The sequence below is a fragment of the Chelonia mydas genome, chromosome 5 (assembly GCF_015237465.2).
Source record: "Chelonia mydas isolate rCheMyd1 chromosome 5, rCheMyd1.pri.v2, whole genome shotgun sequence".
NCBI classification, from domain to species: domain Eukaryota; kingdom Metazoa; phylum Chordata; order Testudines; family Cheloniidae; genus Chelonia; species Chelonia mydas.
The window spans coordinates 1,460,802-1,475,400 of record NC_051245.2 but is presented as its reverse complement, the minus strand read 5'-3'; the positions used below and the strand labels follow the sequence as shown (position 1 = coordinate 1,475,400).

Here is a 14,599-nt window from a genome sequence, read left to right as displayed (position 1 = left end):
TGTGGCCAGAGAGGCCACGTACGGACCCAGTGCCCCAGGCTCAGGGACAGACTGAGCAGACCCAACCTACCCAGGGTTAACTGGGTAGGGACCCAGCTGGACGAGGGGCAGACGACCCAGGCAAGGGAGGCTACCAGTTTACCACCTGCTCAGGAGGGAAGAGTACCCCAGGCCAGCTCCGCCAGAGGGCTGGAGGCTCTGGACTCAGGGTGCTCGGTTTACAGGGTGGGCGCGGGGCTGTCCCTCCGGAGAGAGTGCCTTGTTCCCCTGGAGGTGGATGGGAGGAAGGTCAATGGATACTGGGATACGGGGGCAGAGGTGACGCTGGCCCGCCCGAGGTGGTGGCCCCAGATCGGGTGGTGCCCAACACCTACCTGACCCTGACAGGGGTGGGCGGGACCCCATTCAAGGTGCCCGTGGCAAGGGTACACCTGAAATGGGGGGGCCACGGAGGGCCCCAAAGGACGTGGGGGTGCACCTCCATTTGCCCACTGAGGTTTTGATGGGAGGAGACCTAGAGGACTGACCAAGCAACCACCAGGCCGCCCTGGTTGTGACCCATAGCCAGAGCCGGCGAGGGGCACTGCGCCCTGACCTTGGGGAGGGTACCACACCGGAGGCACAGGACCCTACCCTGGTGGGGAGGGAGCGCCGAGGGGCACGGCTCAGAGAGGCTGAGGCCTCAGACCTGGCCACTGAGTGGGAACCGGGCCCCATCCCTTCCCCAGCCGCTGAGTTCCAGGCCGAGTTGAGGAAAGATCCCTCCTTGCGGAAGCTCAGGGACCTGGCTGACCTCAGTGTGGTACGGACCATGGGGAGAGGCTGCCAGGAGAGGTTCCTGTGGGAGAAGGGGTTCCTGTACCGAGAATGGGCTCCCCCAGGGGAAGGGGAGTCCTGTGGGATCAGGAGGCAGCTGGTGGTCCCCCAGAAGTATCACCGCAAGCTACTGTACCTGGCCCATGACATCCCCCTCGCAGGGCACCAGGGAATCCGGCGCACCCGGCAGAGGTTGCTACAGAACTTTTACTGGCCCGGGGTCTTTACCACCGTCCGGCAGTATTGCCGATCCTGCGACCCCTGTCAGAGGGTGGGGAAGGCCCGGGACAAGGGGAAAGCGGCGTTGAGACCTTTGCCCATCATAGAGGAGCCTTTCCAGAAGGTGGCCATGGACATCGTGGGGCCTCTCAGCAAGACGACCCGGTCGGGGAAGAAATACATTCTGGGGGTGGTAGATTTCGCCACCCGCTACCCCGAGGCAGTGCCCTTAGCTTCCATTGAAGCCGACACCGTGGCAGATGCGCTCCTGACCATTTTCAGCCGAGTGGGGTTCCCGAAGGAAGTCTTGACAGACCAAGGATCCAACTTCATGTTGGCCCTGCTCCGGTGCTTGTGGGAGAAATGTGGGGTCCGACACAACTGGGCCTCAGCTTATCACCCCCAGTCCAATGGGCTGGTGGAGAGGTTTAACGGGACGCTAAAGATGATGCTGAAAACCTTTATGAACCAGCACCCGCAGGATTGGGACAAGTACTTACCTCACCTGCTGTTCGCGTACAGGGAGGTGCCCCAGGAGTCTACCGGATTTTCGCCTTTTAAACGGTTATATGGAAGGAGGGTGAGGGGCCTCCTGGACCTGATGAGAGACGAGTGGGAGGGGAAGGCCACTCCCGATGGAGAGTCAGTGGTGGAGTATGTCCTGATCTTCCGAGAGAGACTGGCTGAACTCATGGGCCTGGCCAGGGAGAATCTGGCCAGAGCCCAGAGGAAGCAGAAGGTCTGGTATGACCGCACGGCGCGGGCCCGGGCCTACGCCACCGGGGATCAGGTGATGGTTCTCATCCCCGTGAGAAAGAACAAACTACAGGCTGCCTGGGAGGGCCCTTTCAAGGTCGTCAAGCAGCTCAATGAGGTAAACTATGTGGTGGAGCTGTCGAACCAGGCGCACCACCGCCGGGTGTACCATGTGAATATGATGAAGCCATATTATGCCAGGGGGAATGTGGTGTTGGCCGTGTGTGGACAGTGGGAGGAGCAGGGAGATGACCCTTTAGTAGATCTATTCCCTGGGACCAGAGCTGGTTCCCCCCTGGAAACAATTCCCCTCTCGGATCAGCTAACCCCTGCCCAGCAAGCTGAGATCGGGGGGGTGCTGCATCCGTACCGACAGCTGTTTTCCAACCAGGCTGGACGCACTAATCTGACTGTCCACCGGGTGCAGACGGGGTCGCACCCGCCGATAAGATGCTCCCCCTTCCAAGTCACAGGGAAAACTGCTCAGGACCTGGAAAGAGAGGTCTGGGACATGCTGAACAAGTGCTGGACCGACTCCAGGGGGCTGGGCTGACTGTAAAAGCTGAGAAGTGCAAGGTGGGGATGGCGGAAGTATCTTACCTGGGCCATCGGGTGGGGAGCGGCCATCTAAAGCCGGAACCAGCCAAGGTGGAGGTGATCAGAGACTGGCCCGCTCCCCACACCAAAAAGCAGGTCCAAGCCTTTATTGGGATGGCAGGATACTATCGAAGGTTTGTGCCCCGCTTTAGTGCCATCGCCACCCCCATCACTGAGCTATGCAAGAAAGGGAAGCCAGACAAGGTGGTCTGGACCGAGCAGTGCCAGGAGGCTTTCCGGGCTCTGAAGGAGGCTCTGGTCAGTGGTCCGGTTCTGGCAAACCCAGACTTTGACAAGCCCTTTATGGTGTTCACCGACGCCTCAGACACGGGACTGGGGGTGGTGTTAATGCAGGAGGATGAAAAGGGGGAGAGACACCCCATCGTGTACCTGAGCAAGAAGTTGCTACCCGGGAGCAACACTACGCGGCCATCGAGAAGGAGTGCCTGGCCATGGTGTGGGCCCTCAAGAAACTAGAGCCCTATCTCTTCGGGCGACACTTCACCGTCTACACCGACCACTCTCCCCTGACCTGGCTGCACCAGATGAAAGGAGCCAACGCCAAGCTCCTGAGGTGGAGCCTGCTCCTGCAGGATTACGACATGGACGTGGTCCACGTGAAGGGAAGTGCCAACCTGATAGCGGATGCGCTGTCCCGGAGAGGGGGCCCCGAACTTCCCCAGGTCACTGGTTACAGTGACCCCGCTCAGTTCAGTCTCGAAGGGGGGAGAGATGTGACGCAGCAGGGAGGGGGGAGTGTTGACCTGGGAAAGAGGCACGGGATTTTCACTGGGGATGGGAGACCTGAGAGCCTGTAACCTAAGCCAGGACGGGGAGGGGGAGGTGACACTCTGCCCGGGAAACTGGACAAAGGCTGCAGGAGGGAGCCTGCTGGGGGAGGGTTTGGTTTCAGTTTTGATGCTGGGTGGTGGAACGCAGGGAACCCCAGGGCTGGGGTCTGTATTGGGCCCAGTCCTATTCAACATACTCCTCAATGATCTGGAGAAAGGAGTAAACAGTGAGGTAGCAAAGTTTGCAGTTTCCTTTCAGAAAAGATGTGCACAAGTTGGAGGGGGTCCAGAGGAGAGCAACAAAGCGATAAAGGGTTAGAGAACCTGACCTGCGAGGAGGTCAAAATACTGGGCACGGCTACTCTTCAGGAAAGGAGACTGGGGGGACCTGGTAACAGCCTTCAGATATGCTAAGGGCTGTTAGAAAGAGGACAGTGATCAAGTGTTCTCCATGGCCACTGGAGGTAGGACAGGAAGTCATGGATGTAATCTGCAGGAAGGAAGATTTCGGTTAGCTATCAGGAAAAACTTTCTAACTCTCAGGGCAGTTAAGCTCTGGAACAGGCTCCCAAGGGAGGGTGTGAGATTACCGTCACTGGAGGTTTTTAAGACCAGGTTGGACAAACCCCTGTCAGGGCTGGTCCAGGGTTACTTGGCTCTGCCTCAGCACAGGGGGCTGGACTAAACGGCCTCTCGAGGTCCCTTCCAGCCCCACTTTTCTATGATGCTGCGACAGAGAAGTCAGTGCTGGTCTGGGCTGCGGCTGCAGGCTTCTCTCTGTAGGTAGTCCACAGAGTCTCTCTGTAGGTGGTGACACTGGGCACTACTCTAGGTAAGTCGGAAAAATAAAAAACCACGAGTATCCGTGAAGCCCTCGTGCTCTGGGCCCAGGCAAACTGAAGCCCCTCTGCTGCTTGAACTTTCGGAGACCCTGCCCAACTCTGAGGAAGCTAGCACACAAACAGACAGGTCTGCACACGACTCGCTAGCCAAGGCCAGCTTCAGCCTGGGAAACGTCTAGATAAGGCAGAAATGTTTAGCAAAAACTAGTAACAAATAAACCCAAATGAGGCAAGGCTCGGGCAATGCTACTAAAAAAAACCACAGCTGGCTGCTGTAGCTAATTGGCTACGGTATTGTACGGGGCAACAGGGAATTAGCTGCATAAGCTTATGTAATAAAATAAGCAAAGGTATAAATGTACACCGGAATCTGCATTCGGGGCTGCAGGATTGGAGACAGCTCAGTCTCCCTGCGCCCTATTTAAAGCTTCAAATAAATCTCTCTGCTTCTCCACCCCGTTGTGGTCATTGGCGCGACGCACACCGGGCAACAAACTCAGCTGGTGCTTGCCTCGGGCACTCTGTGCCAGCAACAGTTCTTGACGACCACGAAGGGACTCGAGGCTGCTATTTAGCCTTGCCCGGACCCCTCCCGGCGGTCGACGGATTGCAGCGACAACCGACGCCCAGCGCGCACCGGTGAGTTCATCGGGAGGCCTCGGAGGAGACGCGATTTGCTCGACCCCGGAGGGCACAACGGTGCAACACGCCCCTATAGTGGAGAAGCAACTGCAGGCGACGGTGAGGAACCGGTCTCTTGAAAAAGGTAGGAACAGTCCAGTGGTCTGGACTTTCTCTGTTAAGACCTGGGGACGCCCAAAGTCGTCCGGAAATATGGGACAGGGACAGAGTACTATACGCAGGGCACAGTGCACGCCCCTAGAATGCATTCTAGCAAACTAAAAAGTGTTTAAATCATATCCAATAACAAAAAGCAAATTAAAAAGGTTTTGTATAGTAAACTGGCCTCAATATCGGCTAAAGGACCAGGAATGGTGGCCACCGGGAGGGTCAATCAATTATAATACGATCCTCCAATTAGTTCTGTTTTGTCAGCAAACAACTAAATGGAATAAACATCTGTATGCACAAGCATTTATGGCTTTAAAAAATAAAACAGACATTCTACAGAGCTGTAATTTAACTCCAACAGGACCGGTAGTAGCTAATGTTAGCCCTCAGAACCCCCCCCAATGTTGTAATGCCAGATTCGGTGTCCCCTTCGGCCCCCACACCCCCACCTTATAAGGGTAGGACGCCTCGGGTTACAGAGATTGCCCCCTCAGTGGGACTCTATCCTTTAATTACCAAGACTGTTGTCACAGTAGCAGCCGTGTTAGTCTGTATTTGCAAAAAGAAAAGGAGGACTTGTGGCACCTTAGAGACTAACCAATTTATTTGAGCATAAGCTTTCGTGAGCTACAGCTCACTTCATCGGATGCATTCAGTGGAAAATACACGGAGGAGATTTATATACACACAGAACATGAAAAAATGGGTGTTTATCATGCACACTGTAAGGAGAGTGATCACTAAAGATGAGCTATTTCCAGCAGGAGAGTGGGGGGAGGGGGGGGAAGAAAACCTTTTGTAGTGATAATCAAGGTGGGCCATTTCCAGCAGTTAACAAGAACGTCTGAGGAACAGTGGGGGGGAGAGGAATAAACAAGGGGAAATAGTTTTACTTTGTATAATGACTCAACCACTCCCAGTCTCTATTCAAGCCTAAGTTAATTGTATCCAATTTGCAAATTAATTCCAATTCAGCAGTCTCTCGTTGGAGTCTGTTTCTGAGGTCTTTTTGTTGAAGAATAGGCACTTTTAGGTCAGAAATCGAGTGACCAGAGAGATTGAAGTGTTCTCCGACTGGTTTATGAATGTTATAATTCTTGACATCTGATTTGTGTCCATTTATTCTTTTGCATAGAGACTGTCCAGTTTGACCAATGTACATGGCAGAGGGGCATTGCTGGCACATGATGGCATAGATCACATTGGTAGATGTGCAGGTAAACCAGCCTCACCCATTTTTTCATGTTCTGTGTGTATATAAATCTCCTCACTGTATTTTCCACTGAATGCATCCGATGAAGTGGGCTGTAGCTCACGAAAGCTTATGCTCAAATAAATTGGTTAGTCTCTAAGGTGCCACAAGTCCTCCTTTTCTTTTTTCAAGACTGTTGTGGCTCGCCCAGGGGCAGAGGGACGCCAGGCTACCACCGTGCAAGTTTACACCCACGTACCCTTCAATCCAATAAACTTAGCAGCTTTTAAAACACAGGCTGGAAAATTCTCAACGAACCCAAGCCGGTTTATTTCAGCCTTTGAGGGGTGCCTCAGTAGTCACAAGCCGGATTGGGACAACTGTAATATCCTCCTAAAAACCTTGTTGTCTAAGGTGGAGCGGAATCAGGTTACAGCTAAGGCAAGGGAGGAGGCAGGGCAGAGACATGAAAAAGGAAGCTAATAAGAGCTCCAGCCCTGGGTCTGCCGGCTCTCTCTAAGCCATTTCAACTGTATATACATAAACAAAAAGGGATAGCCCTGGAAGTGCTAACCCAGTTCTTGGGGACCTGGAAACGTCCCGTGGCTTATTTTTCCAAACAACTGGATCAGGTTGCAAAGGGTTGGCCGGCATGTTTACGGGCGGTCGCAGCTACTGCCCTAGTACTACAAAAAGCTAAAAAGCTAACATTAAAAAAGAGTATGCAAATCTATACTCCCCATATGGTCTGAGCCCTGCTAAACACAAAGGGTGGGCTCTGGCTCACCCAGGCTCGGATTGCTCGGTATCAGGCTAAGCTGTTAGAGAACCCCGAGGTCACCCTGCAGTCTTGCCCCTCCCTTAACCCAGCCACCCTCTTGCCAGAAACAGAGGAACAAGAACACAACTGTTTAAAAACCATGGATGCCCAATTCTCCAGCCGCCAGGACCTAAAGGATCAGCCGCTCCCAAATGTGAATTCTGAGGGGTACACTAATAGTAGCAGCATTGTCATAAAAAGGCAAAGGAGGGCGGGTTATGCTGTCGTAACCCTCCGTGATACCGTAGAGGCCGAGAGGTTGCCCACCGGGACCTCTGCCCAGCTGGCTGAGCTAGTAGCCCTGACCCGTGCACTCGAACTGTCAAAGGGGAAGCGGGTCAACATTTTCACCAATTCAAAGTATGCTTTTGGGGTGCTGCATGCTCATGCTGGCCTGTAAAAGCAAAGGGGAATGCTAATGGCCCAAGGCTCCCCAGTCAAGTACGGGCCCCAAATTCTCCGGCTCCTAAAAGCCGTACAACTCCCCTCGGAAGTAGCGGTGGTGCACTGTAAAGCCCAACAAAGGAAAAATGAAGACATGGCCAGGGGCAATGCCAGGGCGGACAGAAAAGCCAAGCATGCAGCCACCTTGACTCCACCGGAAGCTGAGGATGCCCACATGCATACCCTCATCCCATCCGTGGGGGAGCTTCCAACCCCTCAGTACTCTAAAAAAAAAAAAAAAAACTAGCTAACAAACTCAGTCTTCAAAAAAAAAAAAAAAAAGGCTTCATTCCCCAGAAGGGAAGATCCTCCTACCGAAGGGCTTGATCCAGCCAATACTGCAGCAGCTACACCAAACCACTCACGCCGGCAGGAAGGCCCTTATCCAGCTAATAAAAAAATACTTCTTGACTTCTGGACTCCGACCCCTGGCTACCCAAATACAAGCTGACTGTTTAGTCTGCCAAAAGAATAACCCCCGGCCAGGACATCCAATAACACCAGCTACCCTGGAACCCACTCCAGGCCCCGAACTGGTGTAGCAAATACATTTTACTGAGTTTCCCCGAACTCAAGGGTTCAAATATCTCCTCGTTTTGGTAAACCAATTCAGCGGATGGCCTGAAGCCTTCCCATGCTGTAATTGCACTGCCAAAACAGTGGCCCTCAAGTTCATTAAGAAAATTATTCCCCGCTTCAGACTCCCCCAATAAATAAAATCTAACAATGAGACGCACTTCACATCAAAAATCGTTCAAAACATCTCAAATGCCTTACAGATCCCCTGGAAACTCCATACGCCCTAAAGACCGCAGGCCAGTGGTATGGTAAAGCGTACCAATCAAACCCTTAAGCAACACCTCTCAAAAGTGTGCCAAAAAGCCCCCTTGCGATGGCCCAATGCTCTACCCCTTGTCCTGCTCCGCGTCCGCGCTCTCCCAAAGGGTAAATTAGGGCTCAGTCCCTTTAAAATTATGTTTAAAAGGACATGGCCTATAAATGGGACACCGGTTCTAACAAAAAAATAAAAAATAAAGTGTGGTTTTTTGTCTCAGTATATGTGCTCTCTGTCTGCTGTTCTCTCTTCTCTCCACAGGTATACCAAAGACTTCCAGCCTCTTCCATTGGATGCCCCTGTCCACTCCTTGCAGCCAGGTAACTCCGTGCTTGTTCGTACCTAAAAAAACAAGCCTCCCCAAAAAAGGTAAAAGGGACCCCACACCATCCTGCTGGTTTCCCACACGGCGGCAAAGGTCAAAAACCACAAAAACTGGATCCATCACTCTTGCCTGAAGGAGGTGCCTACTCCTCCCCCAGCGGAACAGTGAACCGTCCAGCCCGTCACCACGTCACCCTCCGACAATCTTAAACTCAAATTATTATTTAAAAAAACATAAGCACCGGGGGGGGGGGGGGGGGGGGCAGGGCTACAAGGGCATATACACCATAAGGTCCCTCATAGTAAATGTCATTTGCCTAGTAGTCCCCATATCTCTCTCTCTCTAAAAAAAAAAACAAAAAAAACCCCCATTCTCCACGCCCTTCTCTGTACCTTTTCCAACTCTAAAGTGTCTTTTTTGAGATGGGGCAACCAGAACACACAACATTCAAGGTGTGGGAGTACCATGGATTTATATAGTGGCCTTATAATAGTTTCTGTCTTACTGTCTATCCCTTTCCTATAAATACCTATAAAGGCCTCAAAATAGCCTTTGCCCGGAAATTTAATCTTTCCAACTGCTAAATATGTTCCCAGATCCCCTACCATGCGGCCAGCTTCCCATGAAGGGTGACCCCCCCCCCCCCCAACTGGTCAAACCTCTATAACAAATAAATAAAAGCAAACGCCACTCGGTTGCAAACGCAGCCCACCTTAATAAAAAACTGTTCTAAAAAGGCCAAGTTTAGCAGCAACATTAATCCCTAAAAACCCTACTGAAATTCGACCCATAACCTGTACGCTCCGTCCCCTTAAGTCTCCTTTATAAACGCCAGGAAGCCACTGCTAACCATACCTGGTTTGCTAAAAACAGCACCTGTCAATTTTATCTCTCCTCTAGTAACAATGTTACTATTCCCCTGTACAATAAAACGGCCTAAAACCAAAAAATAAAACAAATATATTATCCTCCCTCTCTGGCCTCTCAAATCAAAGCGGGTCTTAATGGCCAGGTGGCCAACAGCCAGTCCTTTTATATCTGTAGTAACTCTGCCTATAAATGGCTACCCCACCACTGGCATGAAAGCTGTTATGTGGGATACCTTATCCCTCCCCTTCGGGTCATGACCCAGCTCCCGTCTGGCCGTCCCCGGCATCGGCGGTCTCTGTATGCCACCCCTGTACCCATTAGTGAAGGGGACAAATTCAGTATAATTCTTATCCCAGGCTACGGAATAGGTAAATTGGCCAACCGCTATCGTCAGCTTTCTGTATTTCTCACTAAGTTTGCCAATAATACCTTAGCCATAAAAAAAAGCCTTAATTCAGAGCTTTACCAATTCCGGTTGCTGTCCCTGCAAAACCGCCAGGCCTTAAATTACCTTCTAGCTGCACAGGGCAAAGTGTGTGCCCTAATTAAAAATAAATGCTGTACGTATGTCCCAAAAAATGCACAAAATATTAACAAGCACATCCTGTCAGCCGAACAGGCTCTTAACCAATAAAAAGCCCCCAAAAAAGAGCCCACTCTTTTTGACTCACTCTAAAAATGGCTGCCCGACCTGGGGGAAGGCATTGTTTGTCTTCTGCTCACAGATGCCGTGCTGTGCATTATCATTCTCCTCTTGCTTGCCTATTATAAAGCACTCATATATAAAATATCTGCCTCCCACTCCACAAAAACCCCATTATATCCTCTTGCTGAGGATTCTAACTCCTCTAATCACTTATTGTCCTTAAAATATAAAAAAACTCAGTTGCAAGCTTGTTGAGCGTTCTCAGAAAAGGGAGTTGCTGGTGACACTGGGCACTACTCTAGGTAACTCGGAAAAATAAAAACCACGAGTGTCCGTGGAGCCCTCGTGCTCTGGGCCCAGGCAAACTGAAGCCCCTCTGCTGCTTGAACTTTCGGAGACCCTGCCCAACTCTGAGGAAGCTAGCACACAAACAGACAGGTCTGCACGCAGCTCGCTAGCCAAGGCCAGCTTCGGCCTGGGAAACGTATAGATAAGGCAGAAATGTTTCGCAAAAACTAGTAACAAATAAACCCAAATAAGGCCAGGCTCGGGCAATGCTACTAAAAAAAAACACAGCTGGCTGCTTTAGCTAATTGGCTACGGTATTGTACAGGACAACAAATAATTAATTGCATAAGCTTGTATAATAAAATAAGCAAAAATATAAATGTATACCGTAATCTGCATTCGGGGCTGCAGGATTGGAGACAGCTCAGTTTCCCTGTGCCCTATTTAAAGCTTCAAATAAATCTCTCTGCTTCTCCACCCCGTTGTGGTCATTGGCGAGACGCACACCGGGCAACAAACCCAGCTGCTGCTTGCCTCGGGCACTCTGTGCCGGCAACAATAGGTATCAAGGCCAGAAGGGCCCATTCTGACCATCCCGTCTGACCTATTGCCTAGCCCAGGCCAGAGACCCGCCCCGGGGTCCCTGCAGGGGGATCTTCTCCCCTTCTGCCAGCGACTCTGTTGCGCTCAGTAACTGGTGGTTGAATTAGAGCGAATCTTTAGAAAGGCAGCAGCCACCATCGATGTAAACGCTCCATGTGTCAGAGACTCCACCCTGTCCCTGGGGCAGCTGTTCCCCTGGGGAATGACCCTCCCTGTTAAAAGGTTGCACCAGAAATGGCCCCACCCCATCGTGTCCGAGGGACTGGCACAGTGACAGAGGCTGCAGCTCCGGCTCCTGGGGGCAGCTCTAGGAGTCTTAGTAGAACAGAGCCTCAGCTCCCCCTGCCCCCTGAGCTCTGTCTGTCTGCCTCGGGCCCTGTACGGCACATTGGTGAAGATTACTGGTTCTGTGGATGAAGGGAAAGCAGTGGATGTATTGTTTCTTGACTTTAGCAAAGCTTTTGACACGGTCTCCCACAGTATTCTTGTCAGCAAGTTAAAGAAGTATGGGCTGGATGAATGCACTATAAGGTGGGTAGAAAGTTGGCTAGATTGTCGGGCTCAACGGGTAGTGATCAATGGCTCCATGTCTAGTTGGCAGCCGGTGTCAAGTGGAGTGCCCCAGGGGTCGGTCCTGGGGCTGCTTTTGTTCAATATCTTCATAAATGATCTGGAGGATGGTGTGGATTGCACCCTCAGCAAATTTGCGGATGATACTAAACTAGGAGGAGTGATAGATATGCTGGAGGGCAGGGATAGGATACAGAGGGACCTAGACAAATTGGAGGATTGGGCCAAAAGAAATCTGATGAGGTTCAATAAGGATAAGTGCAGGGTCCTGCACTTAGGACGGAAGAACCCAATGCACAGCTACAGACTAGGGACCGAATGACTAGGCAGCAGTTCTGCGGAAAAGGACCTAGGGGTGACAGTGGACGAGAAGCTGGATATGAGTCAGCAGTGTGCCCTTATTGCCAAGAAGGCCAATGGCATTTTGGGATGTATAAGTAGGGGCATAGCGGGCAGATCGAGGGACATGATCGTTCCCCTCTATTCGACATTGGTGAGGCCTCATCTGGAGTACTGTGTCCAGTTTTGGGCCCCACGCTACAAGAAGGATGTGGATAAATTGGAGAGAGTCCAGCGAAGGGCAACAAAAATGATTAGGGGTCTGGAACACATGACTTATGAGGAGAGGCTGAGGGAACTGGGATTGTTTAGTCTGCAGAAGAGAAGAATGAGGGGGGATTTGATAGCTACTTTCAACTACCTGAGAGGTGGTTCCAGAGAGGATGGTTCTAGACTATTCTCAGTGGTAGAAGAGGACAGAACGAGGAGTAATGGTCTCAAGTTGCAGTGGGGGAGGTTTAGGTTGGATATTAGGAAAAACTTATTCACCAAGAGGGTGGTGAAACACTGGAATGTGTTACCTAGGGAGGTGGTAGAATCTCCTTCCTTAGAAGTTTTTAAGGTCAGGCTTGACAAAGCCCTGCCTGGGATGATTTAATTGGGGATTGGTCCTGCTTTGAGCAGGGGGTTGGACTAGATGACCTCCTGAGGTCCCTTCCAACCCTGATATTCTATGATTCTATGATCCCCGAAAGCCTGAGCTGGACCATTGCTCTGATCTGGGATGGCAATTCCTTCCTCCCTACAGTATCGAAGGGTCACGGAGTATCTGGCACCAGTCCAGGCGCCTGGAATCACGGTGAGCCACGTAGCGGGCCCACACTTACCCAGGCAGGCAGCAGTCTCATTCCAGACGCTCCGGTTCCCCCGTCCGGTACATGTGATCACGGGATGCGAGGGCTCGAACCCCTCAGGGCAGCTCAGGGTCACTGGTTCCTCCCTGCTATAATACATCTTGTCTGGTTCGAACCGCAGAGCTGAGGCCCAGCTGGGTTTGGGGCACTTTTCTGTTGGGAGAACAATCAGGTTTGGTGTCAGTAGAAAAAGGCGAGATTCCAGTCCCCACATTAGACTGTCAGTCCCTGCCGCAAGGAGCTGTCTGTCTGTCCAGCGTTTGTACAGCGCCTAGCGCCAGGGGGTCCTGGGCCATGGCTGGGGTTCCTAAGGGCGACTGGTAATACAAATAAATAATCACAACAGGCCTTACCCATGAACCCACACACTGATACGCACCCTCACGTGCAGGCACCAACATCCCCACACACTGATACGCGCCCTCACGTGGAGGCGCTGACATCCCCACACACTGATACGCGCCCTCACGTACAGGCTCCGACATCCCCACACACTGATACACGCCCTCACGTGCAGGCACCAACATCCCCACACACTGATACACGCCCTCACGTACAGGCACCAACATCCCCACACACTGATACGCACCCTCACGTGCAGGCGCCGACATCCCCACACACTGATACGCGCCCTCACGTGGAGGCGCTGACATCCCCACACACTGATACACGCCCTCACGTGCAGGCGCCGACATCCCCACACACTGATACGCACCCTCACGTACAGGCACCGACATCCCCACACACTGATACACGCCCTCACGTACAGGCACCGACATCCCCACACACTGATACGCACCCTCACGTGCAGGCGCCGACATCCCCACACACTGATACGCACCCTCACGTACAGGCACCAACATCCCCACACACTGATACGCACCCTCACGTGCAGGCGCCGACATCCCCACACACTGATACGCGCCCTCACGTGGAGGCGCTGACATCCCCACACACTGATACGCGCCCTCACGTGCAGGCGCCGACATCCCCACACACTGATACGCACCCTCACGTACAGGCACCGACATCCCCACACACTGATACACGCCCTCACGTGCAGGCACCGACATCCCCACACACTGATACACGCCCTCACGTGCAGGCACCAACATCCCCACACACTGATACACGCCCTCACGTGCAGGCGCCGACATCCCCACACACTGATACACGCCCTCACGTGCAGGCACCAACATCCCCACACACTGATACACGCCCTCACGTGCAGGTGCCGACATCCCCACACACTGATACACGCCCTCACATACAGGCACCAACATCCCCACACACTGATACACACCCTCATGTACAGGCACCAACATCCCCACACACTGATACACGCCCTCACATACAGGCACCAACATCCCCACACACTGATACACGCCCTCACGTGCAGGCGCCGACATCCCCACACACTGATACGCACCCTCACGTACAGGCGCCGACATCCCCACACACTGATACACGCCCTCACGTGCAGGCGCCGACATCCCCACACACTGATACACACCCTCACGTACAGGCACCAACATCCCCACACACTGATACGCACCCTCACGTGCAGGCGCCGACATCCCCACACACTGATACGCACCCTCACGTGCAGGCGCCGACATCCCCACACACTGATACGCACCCTCACGTACAGGCGCCGACATCCCCACACACTGATACGCACCCTCACGTGCAGGCGCCGACATCCCCACACACTGATACGCACCCTCACGTGCAGGCGCCGACATCCCCACACACTGATACACGCCCTCGCGTACAGGCGCTGACATCCCCACACACTGATACACGCCCTCACGTACAGGCACCGACATCCCCACACACTGATACGCACCCTCACGTACAGGCACCGACATCCCCACACACTGATACGCACCCTCACGTGCAGGCGCCGACATCCCCACACACTGATACGCACCCTCACGTGCAGGCGCCGACATCCCCACACACTGATACGCACCCTCACGTGCAGGCGCTGACATCCC

At 52.8% G+C, this 14,599-nt stretch overlaps 1 protein-coding gene across 1 annotated transcript in view; it reads right to left on the bottom strand.

Moving 5' to 3' along the window:
• The window catches only part of LOC119566615, a 69,901-nt gene that overhangs the window by 37,310 nt on the left and 17,992 nt on the right, over positions 1-14,599 (bottom strand). The window contains exon 6 of the mRNA XM_037902447.2: positions 12,573-12,752. Coding sequence (XP_037758375.1) covers positions 12,573-12,752 — 180 coding nt within the window. The remainder of the gene's footprint in view (positions 1-12,572; positions 12,753-14,599) is intronic.